Source organism: Sporobolomyces koalae (genome assembly GCF_050403365.1).
Source record: "Sporobolomyces koalae JCM15063 DNA, S_koalae_JCM15063T_v1_ctg28, whole genome shotgun sequence".
Classification (NCBI taxonomy): domain Eukaryota; kingdom Fungi; phylum Basidiomycota; class Microbotryomycetes; order Sporidiobolales; family Sporidiobolaceae; genus Sporobolomyces; species Sporobolomyces koalae.
In genome coordinates this window covers 32,729-47,501 of record NW_027481743.1, presented here as the reverse complement: position 1 = coordinate 47,501, position 14,773 = coordinate 32,729, and the positions used below count along the sequence as shown (strand labels likewise).

General features: G+C 56.5%; 6 protein-coding genes across 6 annotated transcripts; 2 read left to right on the top strand and 4 right to left on the bottom strand.

Annotated features, from left to right (window-relative positions):
* Positions 1-1,710: 1,710 nt before the first annotated feature.
* JCM15063_004383 (uncharacterized protein) lies at positions 1,711-2,909 on the bottom strand (the record flags this gene model as incomplete). Its single annotated transcript, XM_076679853.1, has 5 exons — positions 1,711-1,859; positions 1,931-2,297; positions 2,360-2,432; positions 2,512-2,531; positions 2,631-2,909. 5 exons carry the CDS (start codon positions 2,907-2,909, stop codon positions 1,711-1,713), a joined length of 888 nt encoding a protein of 295 aa, XP_076532976.1.
* Positions 2,910-4,329: 1,420 nt separating this feature from the next.
* Positions 4,330-5,417, bottom strand: JCM15063_004382 (uncharacterized protein; the record flags this gene model as incomplete). Its single annotated transcript, XM_076679852.1, has 4 exons — positions 4,330-4,385; positions 4,458-4,550; positions 4,629-5,005; positions 5,083-5,417. The coding sequence occupies 4 exons, from the start codon at positions 5,415-5,417 to the stop codon at positions 4,330-4,332; spliced, it is 861 nt and encodes a 286-aa protein (XP_076532975.1).
* An 877-nt stretch (positions 5,418-6,294) lies between these two features.
* On the bottom strand, positions 6,295-7,711 carry JCM15063_004381 (uncharacterized protein; the record flags this gene model as incomplete). The annotated part of the gene is made up of 2 exons (XM_076679851.1): positions 6,295-7,456; positions 7,542-7,711. 2 exons carry the CDS (start codon positions 7,709-7,711, stop codon positions 6,295-6,297), a joined length of 1,332 nt encoding a protein of 443 aa, XP_076532974.1.
* Positions 7,712-7,868: 157 nt separating this feature from the next.
* Positions 7,869-9,415, top strand: RRP8 (25S rRNA (adenine645-N1)-methyltransferase; the record flags this gene model as incomplete). Its single annotated transcript, XM_076679850.1, has 3 exons — positions 7,869-8,531; positions 8,608-9,129; positions 9,275-9,415. The coding sequence occupies 3 exons, from the start codon at positions 7,869-7,871 to the stop codon at positions 9,413-9,415; spliced, it is 1,326 nt and encodes a 441-aa protein (XP_076532973.1).
* Positions 9,416-9,764: 349 nt separating this feature from the next.
* JCM15063_004379 (uncharacterized protein) lies at positions 9,765-11,555 on the top strand (the record flags this gene model as incomplete). The annotated part of the gene is made up of 3 exons (XM_076679849.1): positions 9,765-9,768; positions 9,848-10,411; positions 10,537-11,555. 3 exons carry the CDS (start codon positions 9,765-9,767, stop codon positions 11,553-11,555), a joined length of 1,587 nt encoding a protein of 528 aa, XP_076532972.1.
* A 486-nt stretch (positions 11,556-12,041) lies between these two features.
* JCM15063_004378 (uncharacterized protein) lies at positions 12,042-14,662 on the bottom strand (the record flags this gene model as incomplete). Its single annotated transcript, XM_076679848.1, has 4 exons — positions 12,042-12,750; positions 12,866-13,900; positions 13,970-14,079; positions 14,147-14,662. 4 exons carry the CDS (start codon positions 14,660-14,662, stop codon positions 12,042-12,044), a joined length of 2,370 nt encoding a protein of 789 aa, XP_076532971.1.
* Between the last annotated feature and the right edge of the window lie 111 nt (positions 14,663-14,773).

Sequence of the window (14,773 nt, the reverse complement as noted above, 5' to 3'; positions counted from 1 at the left end):
GTCACCCGATGGTGTCGCGTTCTACTTGAAACCGAGAGGAGGTGATGGTCACTCGCGCTCGCTCGGCAGTCTTCGCAGGGACGACGACCCAGCCAGCGTTTTTCCATGAGTTGAAGCCTCTGAGAGCATTGACCGAGCATCAGGTAGCCATGGATGACCAGAAGGAGAAAGTCGGCGATCGCACGTGAGCGGTCGGACACGAGCGTCGGGTCCGACAGAGTGAGGGCTGAAGCTCGGCTCGATTTGTGACAGGGAAGAGGCTCTGGCTAGTCGTATGCTATTTCGCAGCTCAACGCACGACACTTGCGCTGGTGAGAGCGCAGACCTGGCTAGTATCTTGCAGATGCACACACGAAGAGCGACCGTCATCATGTCTCACTTGAGAATGGCTACAATATGGTCATGGGATGGATGGAAAAAAGCGTACACAATGTTACGAAGGAGCAGTGTTATGCAGGTGAAGGGCGCTCGGCTTGGCGGGATGCGGTACCGAGGTGGAAGCGAGATACCACACTTCGGTGATCATGATCATGCTCGCAGTGTCTGTACAAGGTGGCTGCGGCTGGTACAGACGAGCCGTTGGTTTGGGTACAACGTCAAGTAGAGCCACCACCTGTCCTGTCGGGAACACAGGGCCCGAACCATGGATTGATCGAAAAAAGCTATTTATAGCGCTCCTTCCCTATAGGGAAGGATTGAAGCTGATGCTTCCGCGTACGACTTAGGCGTGTGAGTTCAACTTTGCTACTTTGCGAAAGCTTGTAGCGACCGGCACTGGAACTTTTGAGAAGTTCGTTTTGGGCTTCAAAAAATGCGAATGGAAGCGAGAAAAAAAAAACTGCAAAATCGCAACAACAGGATTCGAACCCGAGTCGCTTTTCTGCATAATTTCCAGTGTTTCCGTCGTTATCGACAGCATAACCGCTATACTAGCAGAGCTGCTGGAAACTTCCTTCCACGCTTGCAACCTAGTTCCTCTGTTCCTCGCCGCAAAAGTGTGGAATACTGGCGCGGCTCCGCCGCGTATAGACAGACACCCGCTAGCGCGGGTATCACTTAGATAATCTGTAGTCTAGAGAGGCAGGTAGGCCGAAACAAAGGCGCTTTCAGCGCAAAACAGTGTAAGAAGGATCCCCCCCTAAAGGGGGGAGAAAGCGCGGGGAAGAAAATTCTCGATCACTACGTTGTCCGGGTCCTTGCTTCTCCTGTCGGTATCGAGGATCGTTCCTGCGACGCGACGTCGCGCTGAGCGAGAGTTGCTACTTCAGGAAAACAGAGCCTCGCTCTTAAAACTTTAAACCCCGGTCCTTCTGCTTTGGATGCTCAGCTCAGATTCACGCCAGCATGTTCGTACTATTTTGTGATCAAATTCACTGCGAGAGGATCAACGCCTGCAACGGTGGCTCGCTGCAGTGGGCCCTGGCGAGAAGGGCCCTTGCGAGAAGGAGACGACAAATACATTGGTTTCAGGTGTAGCGCTACAGCCCAGATATAACAGCAAGGATGGTCCAACACAGGAACGAGGCGCATAAAGCGAGGAAATGCGAAAGCTGCGGGAGGTTGAACGAGAGGTGGTGATCTAAACGAGGAACGCGAGGGATGGAAGGATATAGACAGCCAGTCTGTGTCTTCGAAGTACCGGAGGCATAATATAGCTACAAGAGAAAGGGAAGACGAGAGGAGGGGGGAAAGAGGATGTTGCTGGCGAGCTTAGACGCATCGACCATTCTGGTAGCTCCAGCCTCGGAAGCAGCTTGCGACGACACACTTGCCTTCTTGACATTCAACTCCGAGTGCGCCCGGAATCGCGAGGCAGTTGGTGCCGCTACCTTCGCCATCTTGCGAGACGCAGCCTCCGCCTGCAGCACAAACCCTTGCATCAGTACCGATGGCCTTGCAGCAAGCGATTGTGCGAGAGCAGAGTGCGTACAAGAAGTCAATTGAGTCTTGGTATCGACACACTCGAAACCTCCAGAAGAGAGTGGGCAGGCTTGTTCGTCAAGGGGACAGTGCTCGCCAGAGACAACGTCTTTCGAGAGTGTTGCAGGTTTCTGGAGCGGTTCCGAAGTGGAGGGTCGGAAGATCTTCTGGGGGCGGGCGGCGTGAGGCGAGGAAGCGATGTCACGTCGGTGGCGATGTCGGCGAGCGCCAGCGGAAGGAGGAAGCGCGCAACCATTGCCCGTGGACACCAGGGGTGATTTGCATACACACGAGCTTGTGCCATCGTCGTAGTTGAGCAAGGAACCGCCGGTTGAGACGCAGGGCTCGATTGGCAGGCAAGTTTTCGATGCGTGATCCTGATGGCCAAGGAAAAACGAATCAGTATAGGGGCATTTCAGGCGATGACGGGAAGGCTTACCGAGTACGAGTATCTGTCACACGAGCATGCACATCGAGCACCTCCGCAGATTGTGACCTGGCCGTTGGGACAACTATACAGCGAGAAGAACAGCGACAGCGTTTCGGTCAGCTCGAGCTCTTAAGCCCTAACGATGGCGAGGAGAGACTCACGGAGGGCAAGGCTTCTCGGACTGATGAAACACAGAAGACAAGGTTGTCAGTGATCTGCAGAGCCCGCGCATATCGAAGGAGGCTCCACATTCGGAAAGTAGAAAAAAAAAAAAGCTTACACCCAACAGGCCGTTGTGTAGCAGGTTGACGCAAACACAGGCTTTCACGAGTCCGAGGGCAGCGGCGCGTACACCGACGTTTGCGGATGGACAGTCACCCGAACCCAAGACGTTTGCAAACGCATCGATGTTGACGAGTGCACCGTTTTTTAGAAGTCCGACATCGAGGTCGAGATGGGTCAGGCCGAGGAGGTCGAGGTTGATCCCTAGTAGTGCTGAAGAGGACGGGATGAGAGAGGCGAGAGGCAGCGCCGAAAGAAGGAGGCTACGGATGAGCATTTTGGAAGAGGGAACGAGCGTGATTTTGAGTTGGAAACGAGGGCTATGGCGGATTGAGACAACGTCGTCGAAGGAGTCGCCGAGAAGGAGAACAGGTGAATGCAGAACAGAAAGACAAGAAGCGAAGGACAGGTCGAGGGTGTAGACGTGCAGCCACCATCACGAAAGTTGCACACTATCTCCAGGGTTGCAGCGGCGTCGAACAAGATTCCGAAGCCTGTCCTGCGCCTGAGCAGTCTCTTCCATTGAAATCCTGAAGCTCCTTGCCACTTTGAGCTTCTGCCAGCTCGCCTTGAGGTGCGACTTGCTCGAAAAAGAAGGCGGAGAAAATTTAGAATTATGGGGCATAGTTCAAGCAATAGGCTCGCAGAAGAAAGTTGTTTCGGGTGCAGAAATGTGATGAGCGACCCGGCAGGACGCGCGCAACATCAGCCACACAGGCGCGCAGATCAACCCTCGAGGAGGCGTCCCGAGGCGCGCATTTTGCTGAAGATGGCAGGAAGCTCAAAATCTCTCGCGCTAAGCCTTCAAGCGCCAATTGCAAGGGTAACAGCATTTGCTCGGGATCTGCAGGATCTTCGTTCTCCGCAGCTACCATACACCACACCGGGAAGAAAACCATCCCGTCAGCCGCGCCAAGTCAAGGTTTCGGGCTTTCGCGACAGTCTCTCCAGAATCTTGACGATCCGAAGCGCCGCCGGTTCCTCGAAAGAGGCAGGCGCACCGTACAGTCAGAACCATTTAATCATGGGCAGAGAAAAGTGCGAGCAGCCGCCTCGGCTCCGACGGGGACCCCCCGCTTTTTTGAGAAGGAACCTCGGCTCCCAACTCGGCTTGTGTATTGTCCGCGGGGATCGATATGCGGCCCGTGCACCTAAAAGTTTACTCAACAGCAGGCCGGATGAAGGCATCATCTCACGCTCGAGCATGCCTGTATACAATGGACTCGAATAGGGAGATGAGCTCGAAAGTCGAACGAAGGGGTCGACAAACACCTGGTTCCAAGCTCTCGTAGCTGCTATTGCGACCAATCAAGCCACCGGGAACCTTGAATCTGCTGCAACACATCGATGATTGCAGGGAAGGCATCTATCAGGAGAGAGCCAATCGGTAAACTATTCGAGAGCACTGGGGGGAGGGGGTATCAAAAGTACTGCGAGGGAAACATCTGAGGGAGACAAAGCGAAAACCAGAGAGAGACAAGAACAATAGGCTTGGACAAGTTTTTTGCCCTCATGCGAAAAGTTGAAAAGAGTGAGAGAGCGTTTGAGAGAAGATCCACCGTGAATGACGTGTAAATCCGTTGTCGAGAGAAAGAAAGCGAGACCAGATCACCGGGAGTCAAAGGAACGAACGAAATGAAAGAAAATGCGGAGTAGAACGAGATGCGAAGGGAAAAAGCACTGGGGCTTTTGACGGCTTAGTCCATGCGGTGGCATCGACCGTTGAGGTACCGCCAGCCAGGGAAGCACGAAGCTGACATCAGAGAGAGGATGGAGTCAGCAATGAAGCTAGCGGAGGGGCAAGGAGGATGCATGCACGACATACCGACTTGACATTGCGAGTTGCTGCAAGAAACGCCAGCAGCTCCAGGGAGGGCGAGGCAGTTGACAGACTCGGCGGTTCCGGGGCAACCTCCGCCTAGCGACGAATATTTCATTGCGAGATCAGCGCGTTGTTCGTTCGAGGATGGGCTAAAACGTGACCGGGCAAACTTACAAGAGTCGAGAGTCGAGGTAACATCGAGGCACTCGTAGCCGTTCGAGTCACCGAGAGGGCAAGCACGTTCTCCATCGGGGCACTTGAATTCATCTCCTTCGACCGCAGGGTAGTCGAGGGCGAGTTGCGAACGAGCCTTGTTGCGAGCGGCGCGGGCGCGAGCCGAAGGAGGAAGGACGCAAGTTCCTTGGGTCGACGTGATGAGGGGTGAAGGGCAGACACACTCGGAAGAGCCGTCGCGGTGGTGACGAACTCGACCTCCACTCGAAGTGCAACCCGATTCGGGTACACAGACTCCGCTGCCGTTCGAGTAGTATCCGTCGTTGCACTCGCAACCGCACGAGCCGGATCCACAGATGGGGCGAGCGTTTACAGGGCTGTCGAATGCAAGGAGAAGCATGGTTCAGTCGGGGTTGACGAGCGACTGAGAGGAACAGCGAGGTGAGAAACTGACCAAGCAGGGCAAGGTGTAACGCCCCTTCGAGATCCGAGCACTTCAACACAAGCACAGACGCTCAGGAGGTGACCAATCTGGATACTCGCTTGGATACCGACGACAGCGTTGCCGGTACACTGGTTGGGCCCAAGGATGTTGGCGAGGACGTCGAGCTCGATCAGGGAACCTTTGCCGACCAAAGCTCCGAGGTTGATGAGGCCTCGACGCTCAAGGTGGTTCGGAGTCACTGGCGCAGTGAAAGAGATTGTGTCGGTCGTGGGCACCGAGATGGCCGACGAAAGAGAGGCAAAGGTCGTAGCGACGATGGCAGCGAGAGCGGCGATTTGGACCATTGTGGAAATACGAGACGGGGGATCTTCAGTCAAAGAGTGTCGAGGGGTCGGTACGAGAGGAAGATCGGAGGACAGGCGAGTACTGTCGGGCTTAGAGGGAAGGGGAAAGAGAAGGCCAAGAGTGAGAGACTAAGGTAGGAGTGAAGATGATGAGAGGAAAGAGAAGGGAGGACGGGTAGCCTGAGCCCTTTTGTGGCCCTCCTTGATGAACGTGCAGATGAAGCATCGACGAGACGGCATGAGAGTACCCTCATTCCTTGACACTCCGAGAGGGAGGCTTAGAGAGGCAGGACAGAAGGAGAACTTCGAAAGGATACCGTGGCGCAGAAGGCGAAGAGAAGTCCTCGCGCCTCTCGGCAGGACGCGGCGAAAGACAGAAAAACAGACGGCATCTCCTGAGTGAGCTTCGACGGCGACGCGGTTGAGAAGGTCAACTCGCGGCGGTCGGAAGAGTTGCGACGCTGCGCAGGAATCCAACAATCTTACGAGGGGAAGTCGTGTCCTGCTTTGAGCGAGCTCGTCCTGCGGCACGGACCTACCGGCACCAGGGAGCGAGCGATGAAGCGGGAAACGTGAAAAACACGAGGTTGCCACACGATCGCAGAATGCTAAACTCTTGTCCGCTCTGCGCACGAATTGGTACGCCCGTCAGCGTGTCGCATGACAGATGTCGATGAACAGGAATGTTCGGCAGCACGCACCGTGCGGTATCTCCATGAGCCCGCCAGATCGATCTCAACAACAAATGCGCCCTTGCAACACGCGCATCTGCTTCAGCATCTCCATGTGAAGCGATATGAAATCTAAATGCGATTGAGCGACACAAATCCGTGGGTTCCACAATACAACCGAGTCATTTCCCCCTTCTTGTTCCCGTTTATTGTCCCGCGATTCTGACCTCTTTTCCTCCAAACAGGGCCGAAACAGCCCTCGCGGCAGCCGACTTGTGGTTCTCCTCCCATATAGTGCGTTTGAGTACCATCGTGCGCGGTTCGAGCGAGAGGGGCCAGACCGCCTCGACGAGCTTCGATGCGTTCGATTTCGGGCTCGATGCAAGTTTCTGTCCACTGACCGCAACTTCGAGTTCGCTACCTTGCGGGACGAGAGTCCATCCGTGCTTCTCGAGTCGTCGCCTGAACGCGGCCTGAATCGTAGGTCGCAGTGCAATCACGAGTTGGCGAGCAGGAGGAGGCGAGTTCGGGCCGAGCGTCGTAAAGGCCGACTTTGCCACAAACTCGAGGAGATCGTCCTCGATGTCGGCAGCACGGAACGACATGCTCGTGGTGAATCGCCGTACGTGGAGGGTTCCTTCGGGAAGGGGCGAGGAAGCGAGGGCGTACGCCGAAGGGGAACCGCCGGACGAAGGAGATGGGGGAGTGACCGAGAGACTTGGTGCGCTGTCCTTGTTGGGGAGCTCGAGCGATTTGAGGTTGCGAGAGCGAATCGCAGAATCGGCAGAACCCTCAGTCGCGGTCGAAGCGGCAGACGGCTTGATGTCCGCGTCCGCGTTCGAGTCGACTTCTTTGGTCTTCTTGGTAGTCTTGAGCGCCTCGATATGATCCATGACCGAGTCGAGCGGCTGGCCCGGTTTCGTCCCGTCAAGTCCCACGAGCCCGAGGATGCGGTTGTCGTATTCAAACACCCAGAACCCTTTCCTCTGTTCCGGTTGCTTCTCGTGGTCGAGTTGGCGTGCTTCTGCGTCGGTGCTTTGGACGTCGTAGTACTTGGCAATGTTGCGCAAGTCTTCCTCACCGATCGCGCGTCGCATTTCGGCTTCAAACACGTTGCGGTGCCTCAGTTCGAACAGGGCGAGCACGATAATCGGGGGTCCGACAAACAGGGGGACGAGGAGGAGAAAGTCGGTAGTGGATTGCCAGATTGGCGACAGCTCGTTGAGTGGTTTCGGGTGCGACGAGAAGAGGTTGTGCACAATCGCAGGGTAGCCGGACCCGAGGTAGACGGTAAACACGTGGGCCATGATTGCGCACACGAGCAGAGATACGGGCTTGAACAACGCTGTACGGTTCGCGAGCGAGGACCTGTCGAGGTGCAAGTCACACGAGCGGAACGGACCGACTATCAGCAACAACGGACTGCGTCTAGCGACGAGCGAAAGAGACTGACGGCTCCATGACGCCCGCTCCAATGAGGTAGCGCGTAAGCTTGTTGTCGCGTTTCGCATCGTACGGTCGAATCGTAGCTGGCGCAGGTTCCGAGGTGGGTTGAGGTCGGGTGGGGGCTGGATTCAGTCCCGTTCCTGCGCTAGGGACAGACTGCACGCTCGTATCTGCCATCGCTAAGCTGTTCTTCCGCTCGAGTCGAGAATGCGTGAGGAGGAAGATGGAAGAAAAAGTGGAGGGTGTAGATCAGCCCGTCGAGGAGGAACGTTCGTGAAATCGTCGCGGGCCTCGATCACTTGCTCTGCACCCGGCAACCCATCTCGCCGCCGACATGCTCTTCGACACACCGCTCCTCAATGTCCAGGCTGCTCCTGTCGCAGAAGCTTCGACTGCGTCTGCAGCCAAGAAGCGTAAACGATCCGGATCGACCGCCGAAAAAGATCAACTCGCTCAAACTGGCCAGGTCAACCTCGAGAAACTGATGAAGACGATGAAGAAGATTGAAGGCGCCTCATCCGGCTCGAACCGAACTCCGATCGGGACCAGGTCGTCAGACGGTGCAGATGGCAAGGGCAAGGCGAAAGCAACCAAAGGCAAAGGCAAGGCAAACAAGCCAGCAGCGGCAGACAAGGAGCACCAGAGTCCAGCCAAGGGCAAGGAAACCCAGCGCACTCGGGACGAACAGGGACAAGGCAAGTCGAAGAAGCAGAAGCAGAAACAGTCCGACGCAGCACCCGCGAAACCGGCGCATTCTTCCTCCCTGTTACGCCCGTCGTCCCCGGGGCCAGCCTCGGAACCTGCGCAACCATTCCGTCACTCTGCACCAAACACGGCGTCGACGAGTCAGGCTGCCGCACCGCCTCAATCCGCGATGCAGGCCCAACTCCGAGCGAAACTCGCTGGTGGCAAGTTCCGCATGCTCAACGAGACGTTGTACACTACTTCAGGGCAGGACGCGTGGAACTTGATGAAGGAGGAAGGCGCGTTTGATGATGTGAGTCGACCAAAAGAACGCGCGCTCACGAATCGCAAGTTTCCATCTGACTGAGCTGTCTCCTCGTCGAATCTAGTACCACTCTGGGTTCCGGTCCCAAGCGTCGAACTGGCCCGTCAACCCGCTCTCGGTCATCTCGAATTCGCTCCTGTCCTCCCTGCCGGCAAACTCGCTCGTTGCCGACTTTGGGTGCGGTGACGCTGGTCTCGCTCGCACCCTCTCCCCTGCAGCTTCCTCGTCTGGTTCGACCTCGGGTGCGGCACTCAAGCTCAAGCTCGCACAGCCCAAGCTCGTCACGCAGAAAGCACTCAAAGTGGTCTCGTTCGATCTCGTGTCCCAAAACCCATACGTGATCGAGGCGGAATGTTCCTCGGTCCCGTTGCCTGGATCGCCGACGTCGTCAGAAGGACAAGTGGTCGATGCGGTCGTGTGTTGTTTGAGCTTGATGGGTACGGATTGGATCAACATGATTCGGGAGGCGAGGAGGGTCCTGCGCACGGACGGCAAACTCTTGATCGCAGAGGTCACGAGTCGATTCGACAAGATTGACGAGTTTGTCAAGCTCGTCGAATCAGTTGGGTTCGAGTCGACAGGAAAAGTGAGTCGTCTCAGCACCGCCACCCTCTCTTTCAGAACGAAACCCTCCCCCCATTCTCCGCGCGCGTTGAAGACCGAGGGTCCCCTCTCCCCCACGCGTTGCAACGGTTTCATTTGGGCGACCAAACTGACACTCGGGTGTTCAGGACGATTCAAACACGCATTTCGTGCTCGTCGATTTCGTCAAGACGGCTTCGAGCGCCGAACAAGTGAACGAGGCGAAGAAGCAAGACAACACGCGCAAAGGATCGACCCTGCTCAAGCCGTGCATCTACAAGAAGAGGTAGTTTTCATGTAGCGGTCAATCGAGATATCTTGCACTGCATGCTGTCATACGAGGGACGAGTCCGACGAGCGCGCAGAGAGCGGATGAAACGGAAATGCGCGCGTGAGCTTACGTCGACTTCGACGCATTCTGCTCTGAGCATGATCTCTTTGTGTCGAGTCTCGCAGTAGCGCACGTACGCCACGTACAATCAAGGACGGCGAGAGCAACGGAGAGAGAAAAGCGCATGCGCACCACCCTCGAAATGAATGAGCGCGCGCATCCGCAGTTTCGGCAGAGGCCTGCGGCCTCGAAAACGCGCGAGAAGGGTCTCTCTCAACTCTCCTCGACTCTTTCAAGTCTGCAAACCGATGTGTGAGTGAGACGGTCGTGCGATCGGGGCCGAACCAGGATTGACGAATCCCGCACTGGCGGAAACCCTTCGGTGACACAGCTTCTACCGGTGATTCAGCTACCGTGCCTCGCTCGCCTCAACCTCACATCATCCTCAACGACACAGACTCGTCGAGGGAGTCGCACCGGAGTACGTCTCACTTGAGCCCGGCCTCGTTGTCCTGGTCGGCTTCGCTCTCGCACAGCAGTCGATCGAATTCTGTCGCCGCGCCTTCCTCTCGCTCGAGACAACGATCGATCTCGCCCGGACCTGCCAACACGATGCAGGCCCTCGACGCACTCGCAGGGACACCTCCGCCTGCGTCGGCCACATCCAGCTCGAGCAACAAGATCCCACCGCTCCCGACATTGAATGCGTTCGCAAGTCGCCCGAGTCCCGTCGTGCCTCCGAGTCCGAATGTCGGAGGATCCCCACACCACTTTGTCGCGAGTCGACCGACCAGTCCGAGGCCGTCGCGGCACGTCAGCGAAGAGCCTGCGAGTCCGACGCGGGAACGGACAGGGAACGCATCATCGGCAACTCCGATGCTCGGCGAAGGCGCCGCGAGTGCAGGCATGGGCAGGAGTGCGTCTCAGGTCGATCTCAGTCACATATTCGAACGCGGTAAGTCTCGACTTTCGCTCCTCCGCTGGAGCTTGCAAGGGCCCGCCTCTCGGGGATCAGCCGCGCTCTTACCCCCACTTGGGTTCGGATCTCACTCTTTTCGTCACTTTGTTGTTTGGAACCAGATGTCGAGTTTGCATCGACGCATCACATCACACCTTCGGAAGCAGTCGACGTTGCTGTGCCGCCAGTCCTGACCGAAGCGATCATCGCCTTGTCAGACCCGGTCGTCTCGCACGATGTTGAAGCGCTCATTCACGAGTCCGAGGCCGACGCCCAAGCTGGCTCGGGCTGGTCGTCTCCCATCATCCCTCCGACAGCTTCGCAGCTCAACCACGCTCACCATGCTCCTCAAGCAGCGTCCCGACCGCATGCGCACCAACACTCTCCCGCTTCTCCCTCCGCATTCAGTCACTCGTCGTATGCCAATGCATCCCGCTCACCTGGCAGACCTTCTCATGCTCGTTCGTTCTCGCCTGATTCGGTCGACGGTATCGAAGCGCTCTCGTCCGGGGGCGAAGACCGCCGAGCGGCATCGCCTGGCGGCAGCTCGACCACGTTCAGCGGAGGATCCCCACCGACCTCTGCCGGAGAGATCAGTCCGCCCACGACCTCGGCAGGAGGGACAGCGTTTGGACTTGGGCCGTTTGGCAAGAAACTCGCCGAAGCGCTCGAGTCTGAAGCGAACAAACTTCCTCCGGGTCTCGTCGGCACGACCACTCTGCCCTCGCCTCCCTCAAGATCGCTCGATTCGACCTCCGCTGCTTCAGACAAACCGGGCATGGCTCCTCTACGGCCTTCGAACCTCTTGTCGCCGCAATCCCTCTCGGTACCGTTCCCCGCCTCGTCGTCCGCCATCACTGATCAGCCTACTTCGAGCTTCGTGGCCTCGCCACTCGCCTCTCCTGGATCAGAGGTCCCGATCAACGTTCTTCCAGCTGGAGCGAATACGAACCCTCACCCGCGTCGGCTCAGTTTCATCTCGTACGCCGACGTGATCAACGAGGAACGCATGGCCGAACTGACTGGAGAGGGCGCCGCAACCGGTACTGCCACCCCTGCGATCGGAAAAGGTCCGAAGGGAGGAATCGGAGCTGAACTGGTCGAAGGACGACTCGCGAGTCTCTTGCTTGGAGATCAGTAGAACGCGATCATCACCGAATTCCCGGTCATTCGACTTGCTCGGTCCGTTCTCTTGTCAATTTTGCTCCTTCCGCCGGTTCTTTTTCGCATTTTCCACCCGTGTATCCTTCCTCTCCCCTTTTCTGTGTATGTCTCTCTCTCTCTCTTTGGCTCCCGTATATGTATGAACAGCAAACTGGTCTCCCGAACCCAAACAAAGTAGTATATCCCCCCCTTTCTGATCTTCTCTTTCAGCGCCTTTGCTGTATCACCTGGTTTTTTTCCCTCCCTGCTTCTCTGTCACTTTCGCAGCGCACAGCTGGATTGCATGTTGAAAAACGAAGGAACGTTCACATTTCTTCCTTGTATGGCAGGCAACAGATTACTCAAAACCTCGATTGGCATCGCAAACGAGACAGAATTTCTGCAAAAAGAGCTGAGCAGAGATAAAAGGTTAAAACGCGATTGTACCTTTTCGAGAGAAGAGCGAGCTACGGGGTTTCGTCTATTAGTCGGACCCTTCACTGTCATCAGCGATCACCCTCTTCTTTCTCCTCGTGCGAGTCGAGTGTCGTTCCTCCTCCTCCTCACCACTACTTTCGTGCATTTTAGAAGTTGTCGGTCTTGAATGCTCAGGTTCGTGACGGTTGCGGTCGTCAATTCGAGGTTCATCGCTTTCGTCTTCTTCTTCGCTGTCAGTTTCTGACAAGACGATCGGAGTCTTGGTCTTCTTGTCCTGCTTCCTTCTCCTCGAGGAGGAGGAAATCGAGTCGTCGTCTTCAGTAGTGGTGTCATCACTGTCGGATTCGGATTCAGTGTTGGATTCGAGATCGATCACTTCCCCTTGTTGACGTCTCTGTCTCCTTCTCCTCGACTGTCTCCGTTCTTCCTCTTGATCCGAACTGTCTCCGTCCTCCTCTTCCTCTTCCTCGGATTCGAATTTGTCATTCGATCTTCTTCGGGGGTTGCACTCTTCTTCGTCTTCTTCGGCACCTGATCGTACCAAGAAATCATCACTCTCGTAATCATCACTCCCACTGGCACCATCTTGACTCGATCGATCACTGGATCGATCAGATCGAAATACGTCGTCATGTCTCCTCGAGAGGGTGTAACGTTCACCTCGGATTCGAGGGACTCGGCTGCCGAACCCGAACTCGAAGCCCGAGGAATCATCGAGGTCGTCCCCTTCGGGAGACACGCTCCATCTCCGACCACTGTTAGCCAGATTCGAAATTATCAGTCGATCATGTTCAGGTTTGGGTAGAGGTCGTGCAGGAGGACGTGAAAGGAGAAAACAACAATAAGGTGGGTTAAAGAAGAAAAACTGACCATCCTTCACAGAGTCCTGAACGTTCGTCAATCTCCCAACTACATTCACCACATCTCGTCACTCCATCGTCTCGATCCCTGATGAATTGTGCCAATCGTTTCCTTCGATCTCTGGCCGTTTCAGTTCCTCCAGCACCTGGGAACAGTCCTCCCCAACTATTATCGTTTTCATCCATTCCCGGCAAATCTGACCTCGTCGTCGATCCTTCACCCGCATCGGGGTCGACCTTGTCTCCATCGGATTCGAGCCCCGGCATCGCGTTGGTATGTTCAGAGGTTCGAACGAGTTGGACGAGTTCCGCGAGGACAAAGATTCGATGGGGTGCTAGTTCCGAGCATCCTGTGCGGCACTGAGGACAGACGAGGTTCTTGAGTCGATGTCGACCTTTCGGAAGGATGTACTCGATCTTGGGTGGAGGAGGAGGGGGAGGAGGAGGAGGAGGCGAACGTTCCCGTGGACGAGGGGGAGAATTTGTCGTTGTGATGGTTGCTGCTGGTGCTGTCGAGGATGTTGTGGCATTCATAGCAGATCCAGCTGCTTCGGTTACAACGGTACTTTCGTCGCCTCCAAATCTCGCAAGCCTCGCCTTCCTGAGCTCGTCGGCATCGAGTTGGGTCGATCCCTCCTCATCATCCTTCTCCTCGTCGTCATCGTCACTTTCAACCTCGACGATTTCGCGAATCGCAGCGGCCGGAGCTGCCGGTTGTCCGGCTGCGGGTCGAGGGCCATTCTCGAGGCGTCCCGGTGCACGGAATCCATCGTAGATCCGATTCGCGATCGCTTCAAACGTCTCTTGACTCGTGCCTGCATTGCCAGGTCTGACTCTGAACTGTTCGCCCCGAAGAGTGCCGCCTACATACGAGGACGCAGTTGAAGGAGATCCTGAACTCGCAGAGTTCCCACTTTCATTCGACTCAGAGTCGGAAGTGTCGGAATCTACGTCCGTGTCGCTCGAGGATCCGTCCTCTGGATCGCGATCGGGTTCGGCATCTGGATCTGGACGAAAGAACCACTCGATGAGGCATTTGCGACAGCTGAGGGGACGGAAACGGGGGCGGTCAGCACGAGTAGAGACGGATGGGACTGAGTGAGCAGGAAGCTACAATACGTGACCGCATGCTAGGGCATAAGGCTTGTCGAGAGTCTCGAGACAGACTGTACATGCCACTACCGAACGTAGGTTGGACAACAGGGCCGCTTGCGATGCTAGCAGCTGTGGGCATTGCAGGGCTTTGAATGAGCTAGTTTTCTTCTCGAACCGATTCACGCGGGTCACGTACCGAAGTTTGGTGTGCGAGTTGACGCGTGAGTCTCGCGAGCTCCGTCTCCTGGGGCAATTCGGCGTCGTCGTCCTGCGGCGTAGCTTTCGCCTTGCCTTTGAGCTCGCGCCGGCGTGCAGCGAGGATCGGATCGAGCGTTGTAGGTTCGTCGGCATCCATCGCGTCTGGTTGCGCTCGATCGGTCGCGACTGATTCTGCTAGCGTATCGCTCGACGTGCTCTCGAGGTCGGCAAGGCTGCTGGAGCGAGGCGAGACGCGAGCAGGTTCCCCATCTTCGGAATGCTCGGGTCGAGTCATCTTGTCAGATGAGTCGCCGTGAGCCTTGCTCTTCTTGGTCGGTCGCGCTTCGGTTGATTCCGGTTCTCGAACATCAGAGGGCGCGGATTCGGGAGCGGAGAGAGGCGCGTCGGCTGGTGCTTCGCGAGGTCGCTTCCTCGACGACGACGGCGGATCAATCGCTGGGCTTTCCCGAGGTGGAGACTCGTTCCGAGTTGCTCGAGTGCGGCCCTTGGCCATAGTGAAGAGGCGAGGCGAAACGCGGTCGATCAGCGAGCGTCGGCGCTTGTAATGCGAGTTTCGCCCGCCGATTACTAACCGCGAATATCAATTGTAATCCATTCGTGGCAA